We start from the raw sequence: 13,604 nt of genomic DNA on the forward strand, positions 1-13,604 counted from the left end.
AAAGCCTATTTTTCTATATTGATGCCACCACAAAGTCAATCCTAATCTCTCACTGAAACGCCACTTAAACCTGTCACCCCTCCCCTTGCAGTCATTCCTGGCCACAGCATTCTCCCCCTTCCACTTTCACTTCCATTTTTCCCCTTAGATTTCTAACTACCTGCTGGTCAATTCTTGCTTCAATAGCTCGTCTCAAATTCAACATGTCTCTAGCCAGGTTCAAAACCTCAAGGGCGCGCACGTGTGCGTGTGCATGCGTGTGTGAGCATGAGTGTGTGTGTGCGTGTGCGAATGTGCGTGCACGCATGTGTGCATGCATGTGAGTGTGCACGAGTGCGCGCATGTGTGCACGCATGTGTGAATGTGTGTGCGTGAGTGTGCGCATGTGTGTGTATGCGGGTGAGTGTGTGTGCACGCATGCGAGTGTGCGTGAGTGTGCGTGTGCATGTGCACGTGTGTGTGTGAGTGTGTAGGTGTGCGTGTGTGTGCACGTGCACGTGTGTGAGTGTGTGCGCGTGTGCGTGTGAGTGTGTAGGTGTGCGTGTGTGTGCACGTGCGTGTGAGCGTGTGTATACGGTTTCCTGTCCTGTCCCCACCCACTGACTGCTTTCAAACTTACTGGGTCTCTGTTTCTCAGCCTCTCGAGGCTCTGCCTGCTCTGGCTGCACCGCCTTCTCACAGGCAGCTCTTCTCCTCCTGCTCACGTAGCACCATGTCCCACCCGCAGTCACTCCCCAAACGCTCCCCGAAGCTCCGCCGCTTTCCCTTCACCCTGGAACTGTCTTTCCCCAGAAGCAGCTCGGCTCCCTCCCCGCTCCAGGCCTTCGCCTAGCTGTCCCAATACCCCTTGGCCCCATTTTTCTCGACAGCACTCATCCATGTCCAACACCTGAATGTTTACTGACTTCTCTTTTTTATTTCCTGTCTTTCCCCCACTAGAATATAGACTTTGTAAGGGCAAGAATTTACGTTGAGTGCATAAATGAACCAACAAAAGAATGAATATCTCTCTTCCACCCTCAGTTCCAAACCCTTTATACCTCATGCTTATAGAATGGACCCCTAACCTGTCTTTTTTCAATCTATTCTCTTATCAATCCATTCTACCTACAATTATTGGAGTCATCTCTTTATAATTAAAAAATGTTTTTATTTATTTTAGAGAGGAGGGAAGGAAAAGGCAGAGGGAGAGAGGGGAAGATTGTGAGAGAGAGAGACATTGATCAGCTGCCTCCCATACGTGCCCCAACCAGGCATCCAACCGGGAGTGGGACAATGCTCCACGGAGCGCGCCAAGCTGGCCAGGGCGGCGGGATCTCTTTACGCTGGCATTTTGGTCATGTCACTCCACTAAGTTAAAACTTTCAAATGCCCCCATTTCCTACCAATTAAATTCAAGTCCTTGTGGGAGGGGGTCTCCAAGGCCCTCTAATCCAGCACTAATGCCCTTTCTAGCCAACTTCCATACTGGATGCACAACATTTCTGCTCTCTCACCCACCCACTCACTCTGTAGTGCACTGAGCGTTTCCGTCACCGTCGCTCTGACCTCCGCAGAGCCGGACACGCTTTGGACAGAGTCCTTCAAACTCAGAAGTCACTCTTTCCGGAGAGCCTGACCGTCTGCTCTATCTGGAAATAATTTCTCCTCTAAAACTTGTGTTTTTATTTGGACTGCTTTCTATTTCTTCAGGGTAGGAGCTGTATTATCTCTGAATCCTATATAAAACCTATCATAAACACTGACACCTTAAATGCCACCCACAAGTATTTCTCCTTCTTTCTTTTATTAATCCTCACCAAAGGATATTTTTTTCATTTTTAGAAGAGAGAGGAAGGGAGGGAGGGAGGGAGAGAGAGAGAGAGATCAATTGGTTGCCTCCCATATGTGCCCGACTGGAGCTGGGGATCGAACCTGCAACCCAAGCATGTGACCTTGACCAGAAATCAAACCCTCGACCCTTTGGTGCAGGGGCTGATGCTGGGCCACAGGCCAGGCCACAGATATTTCTGAACGGCTAAGTCATTTCAAAACCAGGACTCACCACGGAGGCGCCCAGACTGAAGGCGCTCGCAGGCCGAGGCCCCTCTGCTCTGGGCTCCATTTGGGAGGGCAGCGAAAAGGGCAGGGAGTGCCGGGCGGTCAGCTCCCGTCCTGTCCAGGGCTCCCCAGGGCTTGGGGTGACGGCGGGCACTCTGGGGATGGGCCGAGGCAGCCAGGACTCCCCAAGGCGGCTGGAGGGGACGGGAGGCAGCTTGTCCCTGGATGAAGAGTCAGCGGGAGTACAGGGCAAGGGGCGTCTCTGCGGCCGGGCCTCAGCTCCCCCGGAGTACGGCCGGTCAGGAGGGGGCGGCGGCGGCAGGTCTCTGAGAGTGGGGGGCGCTGGCAATGGCTTGTCCTTATGCAGGGCACCGGCCACAGCCTGTGGAGCAGGAGGGAAGCAAGTCAGGGGAGCCGCGGGGACCAGAGCAGGGGGGACCAGAGCAGGGGGGACCAGAGCAGGGGGGAAGAGCAGGGGGGGAAGAGCAGGGGGGACCAGAGCAGGGGGACCAGAGCAGGGAGAAGAGCAGGGGGACCAGAGCAGGGGGGACCAGAGCAGGGGGGACCAGAGCAGGGGGGAAGAGCAGGGGGACCAGAGCAGGGGGGACCAGAGCAGGGGGAAGAGCAGGGGGACCAGAGCAGGGGGAAGAGCAGGGGGACCAGAGCAGGGGGGACCAGAGCAGGGGGACCAGAGCAGGGGGAAGAGCAGGGGGACCAGAGCAGGGGGGACCAGAGCAGGGGGGACCAGAGCAGGGGGAAGAGCAGGGGGACCAGAGCAGGGGGAAGAGCAGGGGGACCAGAGCAGGGGGACCAGAGCAGGGGGAAGAGCAGGGGGAAGAGCAGGGGGACCAGAGCAGGGGGAAGAGCAGGGGGAAGAGCAGGGGGACCAGAGCAGGGGGAAGAGCAGGGGGAAGAGCTGGGGGGACCAGAGCAGGGGGAAGAGCGGGGGGACCAGAGCAGGGGGGACCAGAGCAGGGGGACCAGAGCAGGGGGACCAGAGCAGGGGGAAGAGCGGGGGGACCAGAGCAGGGGGACCAGAGCAGGGGGAAGAGCGGGGGGACCAGAGCAGGGGGAAGAGTGGGGGGACCAGAGCAGGGGGGACCAGAGCAGGGGGACCAGAGCAGGGGGACCAGAGCAGGGGGAAGAGCAGGGGGACCAGAGCAGGGGGAAGAGCAGGGGGAAGAGCAGGGGGACCAGAGCAGGGGGAAGAGCAGGGGGACCAGAGCAGGGGGGACCAGAGCAGGGGGAAGAGCGGGGGGACCAGAGCAGGGGGAAGAGCGGGGGGACCAGAGCAGCGGGGGCGGGGGGACCAGAGCAGGGGGGACCAGAGCAGGGGGAAGAGCAGGGGGAAGAGCAGGGGGACCAGAGCAGGGGGGACCAGAGCAGGGGGAAGAGCAGGGGGAAGAGCAGGGGGACCAGAGCAGGGGGGACCAGAGCAGGGGGGACCAGAGCAGGGGGGACCAGAGCAGGGGGGACCAGAGCAGGGGGACCAGAGCAGGGGGGGACCAGAGCAGGGGGGACCAGAGCAGGGGGGACCAGAGCAGGGGGAAGAGCAGGGGGACCAGAGCAGGGGGGACCAGAGCAGGGGGAAGAGCAGGGGGACCAGAGCAGGGGGGACCAGAGCAGGAGGGACCAGAGCAGGGGGACCAGAGCAGGGGGAAGAGCGGGGGGACCAGAGCAGGGGGAAGAGCGGGGGGACCAGAGCAGGGTGTTACCTTGGGCGCCGCTCCCAGGCCCGCCCCCGCAGGGGCGCACGGGCGCTGCTGCAGCAGGTCCAGTCGTGGTGGCACGGGCGGCAGGGGTGCCTGCGGCGCCAAGGAGAACGGAGAGGGGGGCCGCTCCACCTGCAGGGGAGACCTCACCGTCACTCTGGTTGGGCGAGTGGCACCTTCCTCCCCGCCCCGAGCCCAGGTGAACGCCGACCACCCTGCCGAGGCCGCTGGCGGAGGTGCGCTCTCCGCACTGAGCCAAACCCGCTAGGGCGTCTTCCTCTATTTCCATCTTCAATTTCCCATAGTTTTCTGAGTACAGGTCTTTTACCTCCTTGGTTAAGTTTATTCCTAAGTATCTTTTTTTTTCTCCTGAGATGGTAAATGAGATTGTTCTTTTAGTTTCTCTTTCTAAGAGTTCATTATTGGTGTATAAAAATGCCATTGATTTCTGGATGTTAATTTTGTTTCCTGCAACTTTGCCAAATTCATTATTAAATGTATTAGTTGTTTGGCAGTGTCTTTCGGATTTTCTATGCACAATCCATATATATCAAAGCCGAGCAACTGGAACGACTGACGCTATGACACTGCAGTAGCCAACTGGCCCATTCAGGCCCCAACGACCTTTGGCCCCTCCCCCTGGCCAGCCCTGCCCCCAATCAGCACCCCCCGCCACCCAATCCTGATTTGGGGCAGGGCAGGGTGGCCAACCTCCCCAGGCCGCTTCCCCCAACCGGCCTGGCCCCGATCAGCCCCATCAAGGGGGGCTGGCCAGACTCCACCCATGCACAAATTCGTGCATCAGGCCTCTAGTACCATATAATCTGCCAATAATGACAGTTTTACTTCCTCCTTTCCAATTTGGGTGCCTTTTTATTTATTTATTTTTTCTTCCTCTCTGACTTCCAGTACTATGCTGAATAAGAGTGGTGAAAGCAGACATCCTATCTTGTTCCTGTTCTTATGGGAAATGTGTTTAGTTTTTGCCCATTGAGTATGATGTTGGCTGTAGGTTTGTTATATAGGGCCTTTATTATGTTGAGGTATGATCCCTCTATTCCCACTCTACTGAGTTTTTATCACAAATGGGCACTGGACTTCGTTGAATGCCTTTTCTGCATCTATTGGTATGATCCTGTGATTTTTATCTTTCATTTTGCTTGTGAATTACATTTATTGATTTGCTGATATTGTACCAGCCTTGCATTCCCAGAATAAATCCCACATTGTCATGGTATATGATTGTTTCAATGTATTGCTGGATCCAATTTGCTAATATTTTGTTGAGGATTTTAGCATCTGTGTTCATCAGGGATATTGGCCTGTAATTCTCTTTCTTTGTAGTGTCTTTATCTGGCCTTGGAATTAGATAATGCTGACCTCGTAAAATAAGCTTGGAAGTGTTACTTCCTCTTCAATTTTTTTGTAATAGTTTGGGGAGGATAGGTGTTAGTTCTTAATTGAATGTTTGGTAAAACTCGCCTTTTGTTTTCTGGAAGTTTTTTTTATTATTGCTTCTATTTCATTAGTTGCTAACAGCCCATTCAGGTTTCCTGATTCCTCCTGACTGAGTTTTGGAAGGTTGCGTTTCTAGGTATTTGTCCATTTGCCCAGGTTGTACAGTTTGTTGGCATATAGATGTTCATAGTATTTTCTCCTAATTCTCTTGTATTTTTTATGGTGTCAGCTGTTACTTCACCTCTTTCATTTCTCATTTTATTTATTTGGGTCCTCTCTTTCTTGATGAGTCTGGCTAATGGTTCATCAATCTTGTTTATCTTTTCCAAGAACCAGCTCTTGGTTTCTTTGATCGTTTGTATTTATTTTTTAGTCTGCATGTCTTTTATATCCTCTCTGATCTTTATTATTTCCTTATTTCCTCTTCCTCTAGGCTTTTCTTGCTGTTCTATTTCTAATTCTTTTAGTTGCAGGGGATCATTTATTTGAGTTTATTGTTTCTTGAAGTATACCTGTAATGCTATAAACTTCCTCCACAGGACTACTTTCACTGTGACCTATAGATTTTGTGTTTGTTTTCATTTGTTTCCAGGAAGTTTATAGTTCTTCTTTGATCTTATTGGTAGTCCATTCATTGTTTAATAACATGCTATTTAGCTAGCACCCATGTGTCTGAATGTTTTTCAGGTTTTTTTTACTGTAGTTGATTTGTAGTTTCATACTGTTATAATCCAAGAAGATGCTTGATATGATTTCTACCTCCCTGAACTTGTAAAAGCTTGTTTTGTGTCCTAACATGTCTATCTTTGAGAATGTTCCATGTGCACTTGAGAAGAATGTATATTCTGCAGTTTTGGGATATAATGTTCAATAAATGTCAATTACATCCATCTAATCTAGTGTGTGCTTTAAGGTCACTGTTTCCTTGTTGATTTTTGTCTGGAAGACCTATTCATTGATGTCAGTGGGTGTTAAAGCCCCCACTATAAGTACACTGCTGATCATTATCTCTCCTTTCAGGTCCTCCAGGAGTGTGTTGTTGCTTTTTTAATCCTCACCTGAGGATATGTTTTTCATTGACTTTTTATTTTTAAGTGTATTTTTATTAATTTCAGAAAGGAAGGGAGATAGAAACATCAACGATGAGAGAGAATCATTGATTGGACACCTCCTGCATGCCCCCTACCGGGGATTAAGCCTGCAATCCAGGCATGTATCCTGTCCGGGACTTGAACTGTGACCTCCTGGGTCATAGGTCAATGTTCAACCACTAGGCTCCATTGATTCTTTTTAGAGAGAATGGAAGGGAGGGAGAAGAGGGGCAAAGAGAGAAATATCAAACAGAGAGAAACACATCAATTAGTTGACCACACCCCAACAGGGGCCAGGAGTCAAACCTGCAACTCAGGCATGTGCCCTTGGCTGGGAATTGATTCCTCGACCCTTCAGTCCACAGGCCAACACTCTTAACCACTGAGCAACTGGCCAGGACCTCCAGGAGTTTTTTAATATAGTTAGATTCTCCTGTATTGGGTGCATATATGTTTCCAGGGTTATATCCTCTTATTGGAACAATCCATTTAGAATTATATAGTGACCTTCTCTATCTCTTCTTATGGCCTTTGTTTTCAAGTATATTTTGTCAGATATGAGTAATATTACCTCCCACTTTTTTTTTCCGTTCCCATTTGCATGAAAATTTTTTTCCATCCCTTTACTTTCAGTCTGTGTGAGTCTTCTGTTCTGAGGTGGGTCTCTTGTAGACAGCATACACAGTATGTTTTCTTATCCATTCAGCTACCCTATGTCTTTTGGAGCATTTAATTCATTTACACTTAAAATTATTAGTGATAGGTACTTATTTATTGCCATCCTTATTCTTTATGTCTATGTTCCTCTATTTCTTCTTCTTTTTACTATAGTCCCTTTAGCATTTCTTTCAGTGCTGGTAGGGTGGTAATAAGCTCCTTTAGCCTTTTTTGTTGGGAAGCTCTTTATTTCATCTTCAATTCTGAATGATAGCCTTGCTGGATAGAGTAGTCTTGGATCCCTTGCTTTTCATTACTTTGAACACTTCATGCCAGTCCCTTCTGGCCTGTGGAGTTTCTGTTGAGAAATAATCTGACAGCCTTATGGGAGCTCCCTTGTAGGCAACTGTCTCTCTCTTGCTGCCCTTAAGATTTTCTATTTGTCTAAACATTTGTCATTTTAATTATAATGTGTCTTAGTGTGAGTGTCTTTATGTTCATCTTCATTGGGACTCCCTGTGCTTCCTGGATTTGTGTGACTTTTTCCTTCACCAGGTTATGAATGTTTTCTATCATTTTCTATTGTTATTCTTACTAGGGGGCCGGTGCATGAAATTTGTGCACTGGGGGAGGGTAACCTCAGCCCAGCCTGCTCCCTCTCACAGACTGGGAGCCCTCAGGGGATGTCCTACTGACAGCTTAGGCCCGCTCCCCTCTGCGGGAGGCGACTAGACTGATCAGGGGAAGGTGCCAGCCCCATCACCCCACTGATGCAGCCACTGCCAGCCACCGCAGCTGCCAAGGTGTTTTCATCAACACGGACTCCAGTCCCTTCACCATGAAAAAATGACGTTTCTTTAGGCATTTTCAAGATTTGTCTTTCATAGGATATGACATTTCTTTCTTTCTTTCTTTTTTTATCCTTACCTGAGGATATGTTTCCATTGATTTTTAGAGTATGGAAGAGAGAGGGAGAGACAGAGAGAAATATCAGTGTGAGAGGGACACTTTGATTGATTGCCTCCTGCATGAGCCCTGACCTGGGCCCCGGCCAGGGAGGAGCCTGTAACCTAGGTACATGCCGTTGACCAGAATCGAACCCGGACCCTGCAGTCGGCAGGCTGAGGCATTATCCACTTAGCCAAACCAGCTAGGGCAGGATATGACATTTCTTAACCCCTCCAGCAGCGGACCTTCGTTTTTTTCATCCAGGAGTGTGGTGGAAAAACCCTAGATCACATTCTTGGATTCTTATAACCCAAGTTACCAAGAACACTGCAAGTGGCAGCGTACAGGGAGCTTAGCCTATGTGCAGTCAGAAAAGGTGTTTACTCTCAAACTGGTTTGGCTCAGTGGATAGAGCGTCGGCCTGCAGACTGAAGGGTCCCAGGTTTGATTCCTGTTAAGGGCATGTACCTTGGTTGGGGGTACATCCCCAGTGGGGAGTGTGCAGAAGGCAGCTGATCGATGTTTCTCTCTCATTGATGTTTCAGACTGTCTATCCCTCTCCTCTCTTCTCTATAAAAAAATCAATAAAATATATTTTTTTTTAAAAAAGAAAAGGTTGTTTCCTCTGCAGCTCATGCATAGAGGACCCCCTGCATTGTGTCCACTGGGCTAGGGGCGTGTCCCCGCGGCCCCGCATTGTGGGCGCCGGGCTGGGGGGCATGGAGACTTGGGCTGCCGCTTGGCGCCGGCACATGCGCAAGCGTCTGCAGGGCGGGAACATCCACTTGGAGCCTGCAGGCCCAGAGTGGCCAGGGGCATTCTGGGACCCTGGCTGCTCAGGGCCTACTCACGGGCCTACAGGCTAGGAATGGCCTGGGTCCTGAGGATGTCCCCAGGACCCAGGCCGCTCGGCGCCTGCATATGCAAATTAACCCACCATCTTTGTCAGGTTAATTTGCATACCTCCTCCTGATTGGCTGGTTAGCATAGCGGAGGTACGGTCAATTTACATGCTTCTCTTTTATTATATAGGATTGTTGTGGTGGTTATTAATCCTCACCCAAGCATACTTTTCTTTTGATTTTAGATAGATTGGAAGAGAGGGAGGGAAGGAGGGATGGAGATAGAAACAGTGAGGGAGGGATGAGAGAAACATCTGATGGTTGTCTCCCACACATGCCCCGATCAGGAACTAGGATAGAACCTGCAACTCTGGTATATGCTCTGGATTGGGAGTTGAACCCATGACCCTTCGGTGTGCGGGCCAATGTTCTAATCATTGAGCCACACTGGCCAGGGCTCTGTCATTATTTCTTCAATTTCTCCATCCCTTGTTCATATTCTTCTTCTGGTACCACTATGATGCAGATGTTCCATTTCACAGTGTCATAAAGTTCCCTTAAACTCTCCTCAGGCCTTTTAAGTGTTTTCTTTTTGCTGCTCTAATTGCTTTTTCCTATCTTCTCTTCCAAATCGCTGATTCTACCCTCTGCTTCATCAAGCTTGCTTTTAATTCCTTTCAGTGTCATACGTGTATGACAGATTTAGTTGTCAGATTTAGTATTCATTTCCGACTTGTTCTTATTCATGGTTTCTATGTTCTTTTCCTGCTCATCTAGTTCCCACTAATTTCCTTGTAGTTCCCACTAATTTCCTTGTAGTTCCCATTAAATTCCTTGTAGTTCTGTTAAGGTCCTTGAGCACGGTTATAACCATTACTCTGAACTCTGATAAATTGCTTACCTCCATCTCAGTTCAGTCTTTCTCTGGAGATTTCTCCTTTTCTTTCATTTGAGGGGTGTTTCTTTATCTCCCCATTTTAGTTGTCTCTTCGTATTTGTTTCTATGTATTAAATATACTATCTATGACTCCCAGTCTTTGTGGGGTGGTCTTTGTGTAGTAAATTCCCTGTGGAACCCTGTGGTGTAGTCTCCTTGAACTCCTGAGCTGGATGCTCTAGGAGTGACCAGTTTGTGGGGCATTTGGGCTCTACTGTTGCAATAGGATTTTGACTGCTATTGTCCAGTTTGTGAGTGGGATCTCCTCTCAAGCTGGCTCTGAGGCTCCACCCACACCATGTCATGCAAGCTGTTGTATAGGACAAAACAAAACAGGAAACAAACAAAACCATACAAACGAACCTGACAACAATAGCAAAAACAACCTCAAAAGAAAATTAAGAAAAAGAACAAGAATAAGTGAAAAAGAAATAATAATAATCTATAATCTATACTAATAAAAGGGTAATATGCTAATTAGACTGGGAGACCTTATGGACGCAGGTCCAAGGCAGAGGTGGTTAGGGGCTGTCAGGCCAGGAGGGGAGGGCAGTTGGGGGCGAGCAGGCTGGCGGGGGGCCGGTGCAGTTGGGGGAGGCAGGCCGGCAGTTGGGGCAAGCAGGCCAGCAAGCAGAGTGGTTAGGGACGATCAAGCAGGCAGGCAGGTGAGTGGTTAGGAGCCAGTGGTCCTGGATTGCAAGAGGGATGTCCGACTGCCAGTTTAGACCTGATCCCATCAGGCCTAAACTGTCAGTCAGACATCCCCCCAGGGGTCCCAGGTTGGAGAGGGTGTAGGCTGGGTGAGGGACACGAATTTCATGCACTGGGCCACTAGTAATAATAATAAAAAAAGCATAATATGCTAATTAGACCAGATAGCCGAACAACCTTCCGGATGACCTTCCAGACGAAGCTGGAGGAAGCCACCGCAGCTGGGAGGGCTGAGCCCCTTGCATGAATTTTGTGCATCAGGCCTCTAGTAATCAATAAAACTAATGTAATACTAGAAGAGAAATTGGAATGAAAAAAGAATCTAAAAGGAAAGAAAGGAGAGAAAACAATTAGAATAAAGAACAGATAAAGGAAAATGACAAAAAGGTAAAGAAAGAGATATAAAAAGGTAAAAAAAGAGAGAAATAAACAGAGTAAGAGAAGGAAAGGCAAATAAAAGATAGGAAAGAAACAAGAGAGAAATGAGAAAAAAAAATAACAATACCAAAGCAATAGAAGAAAAAAACAAAACAAAACAAAGCAACAATATTACCAAATAAGTGAAGTTCTTCTCGGCAGATGTTGGGCCTGGTAGGCCTTCCCTTTGGTTCTGCTCTATGTTGTCGGTGGCTAACCACTTTGCATGCTCATTTGGGGCCTCCTGGGAGGTACTTTAGTGCTAGCCAATGTCAGAAGCTGTACAAGTTTGGCTCTCAACGCCCTGTTCAAAGCTTCAAGCAATCTACTGCAGGTGTCAAGCTGAGCTCCTAAGCTGGTTTGTTTGTTTTTTGGCAGCACGGGGCCCTAAACAGGTCAGCAAATGTTCAGAATTCAGGGAAGATTGTGAATGTGTTTCTGCACTATTTCCCCGTTCTCCGCAGGGCAGCGTCCCTCTTAGGCAGGCCAGTGTAGTATGCCAGAAGCCAGGAGTTTCTATCAGCTCCCCCGTGCGAGGGAAGCGCCAGGCAGGTTCCTGTGAACGTGGGAGGAATATTCCCACCTGAAATCCAGCCCTGAAGCTCTCTGAGACTGCTGCCCCCAAGCTGCTTCCTCCTCAGCAGGCGTCAGATGCAAGGTGGAGCATGCTGGATTCCTCAGGGCAGGGAGCTGCGTCCCAGGGGGCGGGTATTTGCCTCTCCCCAGGCTTCTGATGTTGGGAGGGACTTGGGCCTTTCCAGAAAAACGGCTGCTGTGATATTGCAGGGGGGATGGCTCAACACAGGTATCCCGAGAGCGCCCTCGTCACAACTCTCCCCGACTCCTACCCGTCTCTTCAGGCAACTCCAGTCTGCACCCCCATTTCTCCACAGAAACCTAGGTGAGCATCTCAGAGCGAAAGTCCTGTTCACCAGCCCTCGTGGCTTTGTCTTCAGGCGGCTCAGCTCCCTGGCTGATAGAAGGCCCACTGCTAGGTGCTGTGTGGGCGCTGTTCCAGCTCTGGCTGTGCGGGCTGGGAGGCCTTGCTCCTCTCCGGGGGACCTTCCTCACCCTGGGCCAGCTCCTGAGCTGGGCAGGGCCGCCTTCCCAGCAGCCTCAAGGTGCTTTCTGCCCCTCCTGTGTAAAGCCTCTTCCACCATCTTCAGCTGGTACTTTAGGGTGAATATTCCCCAATTTAGTTTTAATTCCAGTTAGATTCTACATGGTACCTCCTACCACCCTCCAATCACTTTAGTTGCCACTTATTTTGTTATTAACATCTTTCTCCCCATCAAACGTAACGCTGTAATGACAAGACTCCATTAGAGGAAAGACAAGAGCAATATATTCTAGTCACAGTAGCAAAATAGGGTCCAATTCTTTTATTCCCCTTCAGTTTGCCACCGGCTCTTAAATTGCAGACTTACCTTGGCACCAGCTAATTCCTTCATCAGGAAGAGGGAATCGTCAGCTCGTTCATCATCATCATCATCATAATTGGGGGAAGAAGCTCCCTCTGCTCCTTGCCTCAATAGGCTGCCACTTCCTCTCGGATCAAATGGATCGACCACAATGGGCTCAGTACCTTTAATTTCACATCGGCAGAAAGGACAGCCCTGGCCTTCCGATTCCTGCAGAGGAAACAGGAGATGGTGACAGGCACATCTGAAAGCACTTAAAACAGTCACCCCCAGCACATACATTTGAAAAAAGAAAGAAAAAGTTCCTCTACCCCACACACCAAGCCATCCTTTACATAAGATCCCCAACTCTTCAGAAGGATCACACAACTGAGAAAATGCACGATTTGGATCCATACCTGCCAGGATGTCAGACAGGAAGTGCACATGAGGTGTCCACAGGGCTCGATCTTCACATCCTTATCATTCTCGGCACATATTTTACACAGTTGGAATGTGGAGCCCATCTCACAGTACAATTCATATTGTTCCTTTGATTAAAGTAAAAATAAAAAACAAGTTACTCAGCCTATTTCAGGTATTTGTTGAATGAATGAATGCAACCATAAATGCTAAAAACAAAAATATTAAAGACTGTTACTGTCTATACAAATTTTGCTTGTACAAAAATTTCACCATCACAACAAAAATTTCACATCAGTGGTCAATGTTGTCCCATAGCACAGAAATCACCTCGTCTTGGTCCTACGTGAAGCTGCATGGTTCAAGAGAAACCACATGGGACATAAATTCCCTAATCTAGTCAACGGTTTAAAATGTAAGTGTTCAGTCACTTAATCCAGTTCTCCGGCAGCTCCGTTAAGTCCACACGACACTGACTCCAGTGAAACGGCTATCCTGTCGACAAGGCTCACCTGGGTCACTTTGATGTGGTCTTGGGGCGTCGGCTCACACAAGCCCGTCAGGTCGGGGTTCTGACTCCGCCCGTCAGGAAACAGATAGCTGTGAGGGAGAGAGCGCCTGTGACTTCACGGAAGTCCATTTGTCAGCCCTCGCTAACAACAGATGGCATTTAGGAATTCCCTCATTGTCAAAGGGCCGCTTTGCAAAAAGTGCAAGGATAAATCTTACTAACACTTCCAAAAAGAGCTCCAAGGAAATACTCTCCTAAAACCGCTATCCTTTCTCCAGGGCACGTTGCCACAGGTCCCACCTTTTATTTATTTATTTATTTTTATATTTTATTGATTTTTCACAGAGAGGAAGAGAGAGGGATAGAGAGTTAGAAACATCGATGAGAGAGAAACATCTGCCTCTTGCACACCCCCCACTGGGGATGCGCCCGCAACCAAGGTACATGCCCTTGACCG

At 49.0% G+C, this 13,604-nt stretch overlaps 1 protein-coding gene across 1 annotated transcript in view; it reads right to left on the minus strand.

Annotated features, from left to right (window-relative positions):
- The window catches only part of CBL (Cbl proto-oncogene), a 101,187-nt gene that overhangs the window by 25,467 nt on the left and 62,116 nt on the right, over positions 1-13,604 (minus strand). Inside the window, exons 7-11 of the mRNA XM_054724573.1 lie at positions 13,149-13,236; positions 12,633-12,764; positions 12,241-12,444; positions 3,756-3,884; positions 2,045-2,422 (exon numbers count right to left, since the gene is read on the minus strand). Of these exons, the coding sequence (XP_054580548.1) occupies positions 2,045-2,422; positions 3,756-3,884; positions 12,241-12,444; positions 12,633-12,764; positions 13,149-13,236 (931 nt within the window). The remainder of the gene's footprint in view (positions 1-2,044; positions 2,423-3,755; positions 3,885-12,240; positions 12,445-12,632; positions 12,765-13,148; positions 13,237-13,604) is intronic.

This window comes from Eptesicus fuscus, chromosome 13, assembly GCF_027574615.1.
Source record: "Eptesicus fuscus isolate TK198812 chromosome 13, DD_ASM_mEF_20220401, whole genome shotgun sequence".
NCBI lineage: Eukaryota > Metazoa > Chordata > Mammalia > Chiroptera > Vespertilionidae > Eptesicus > Eptesicus fuscus.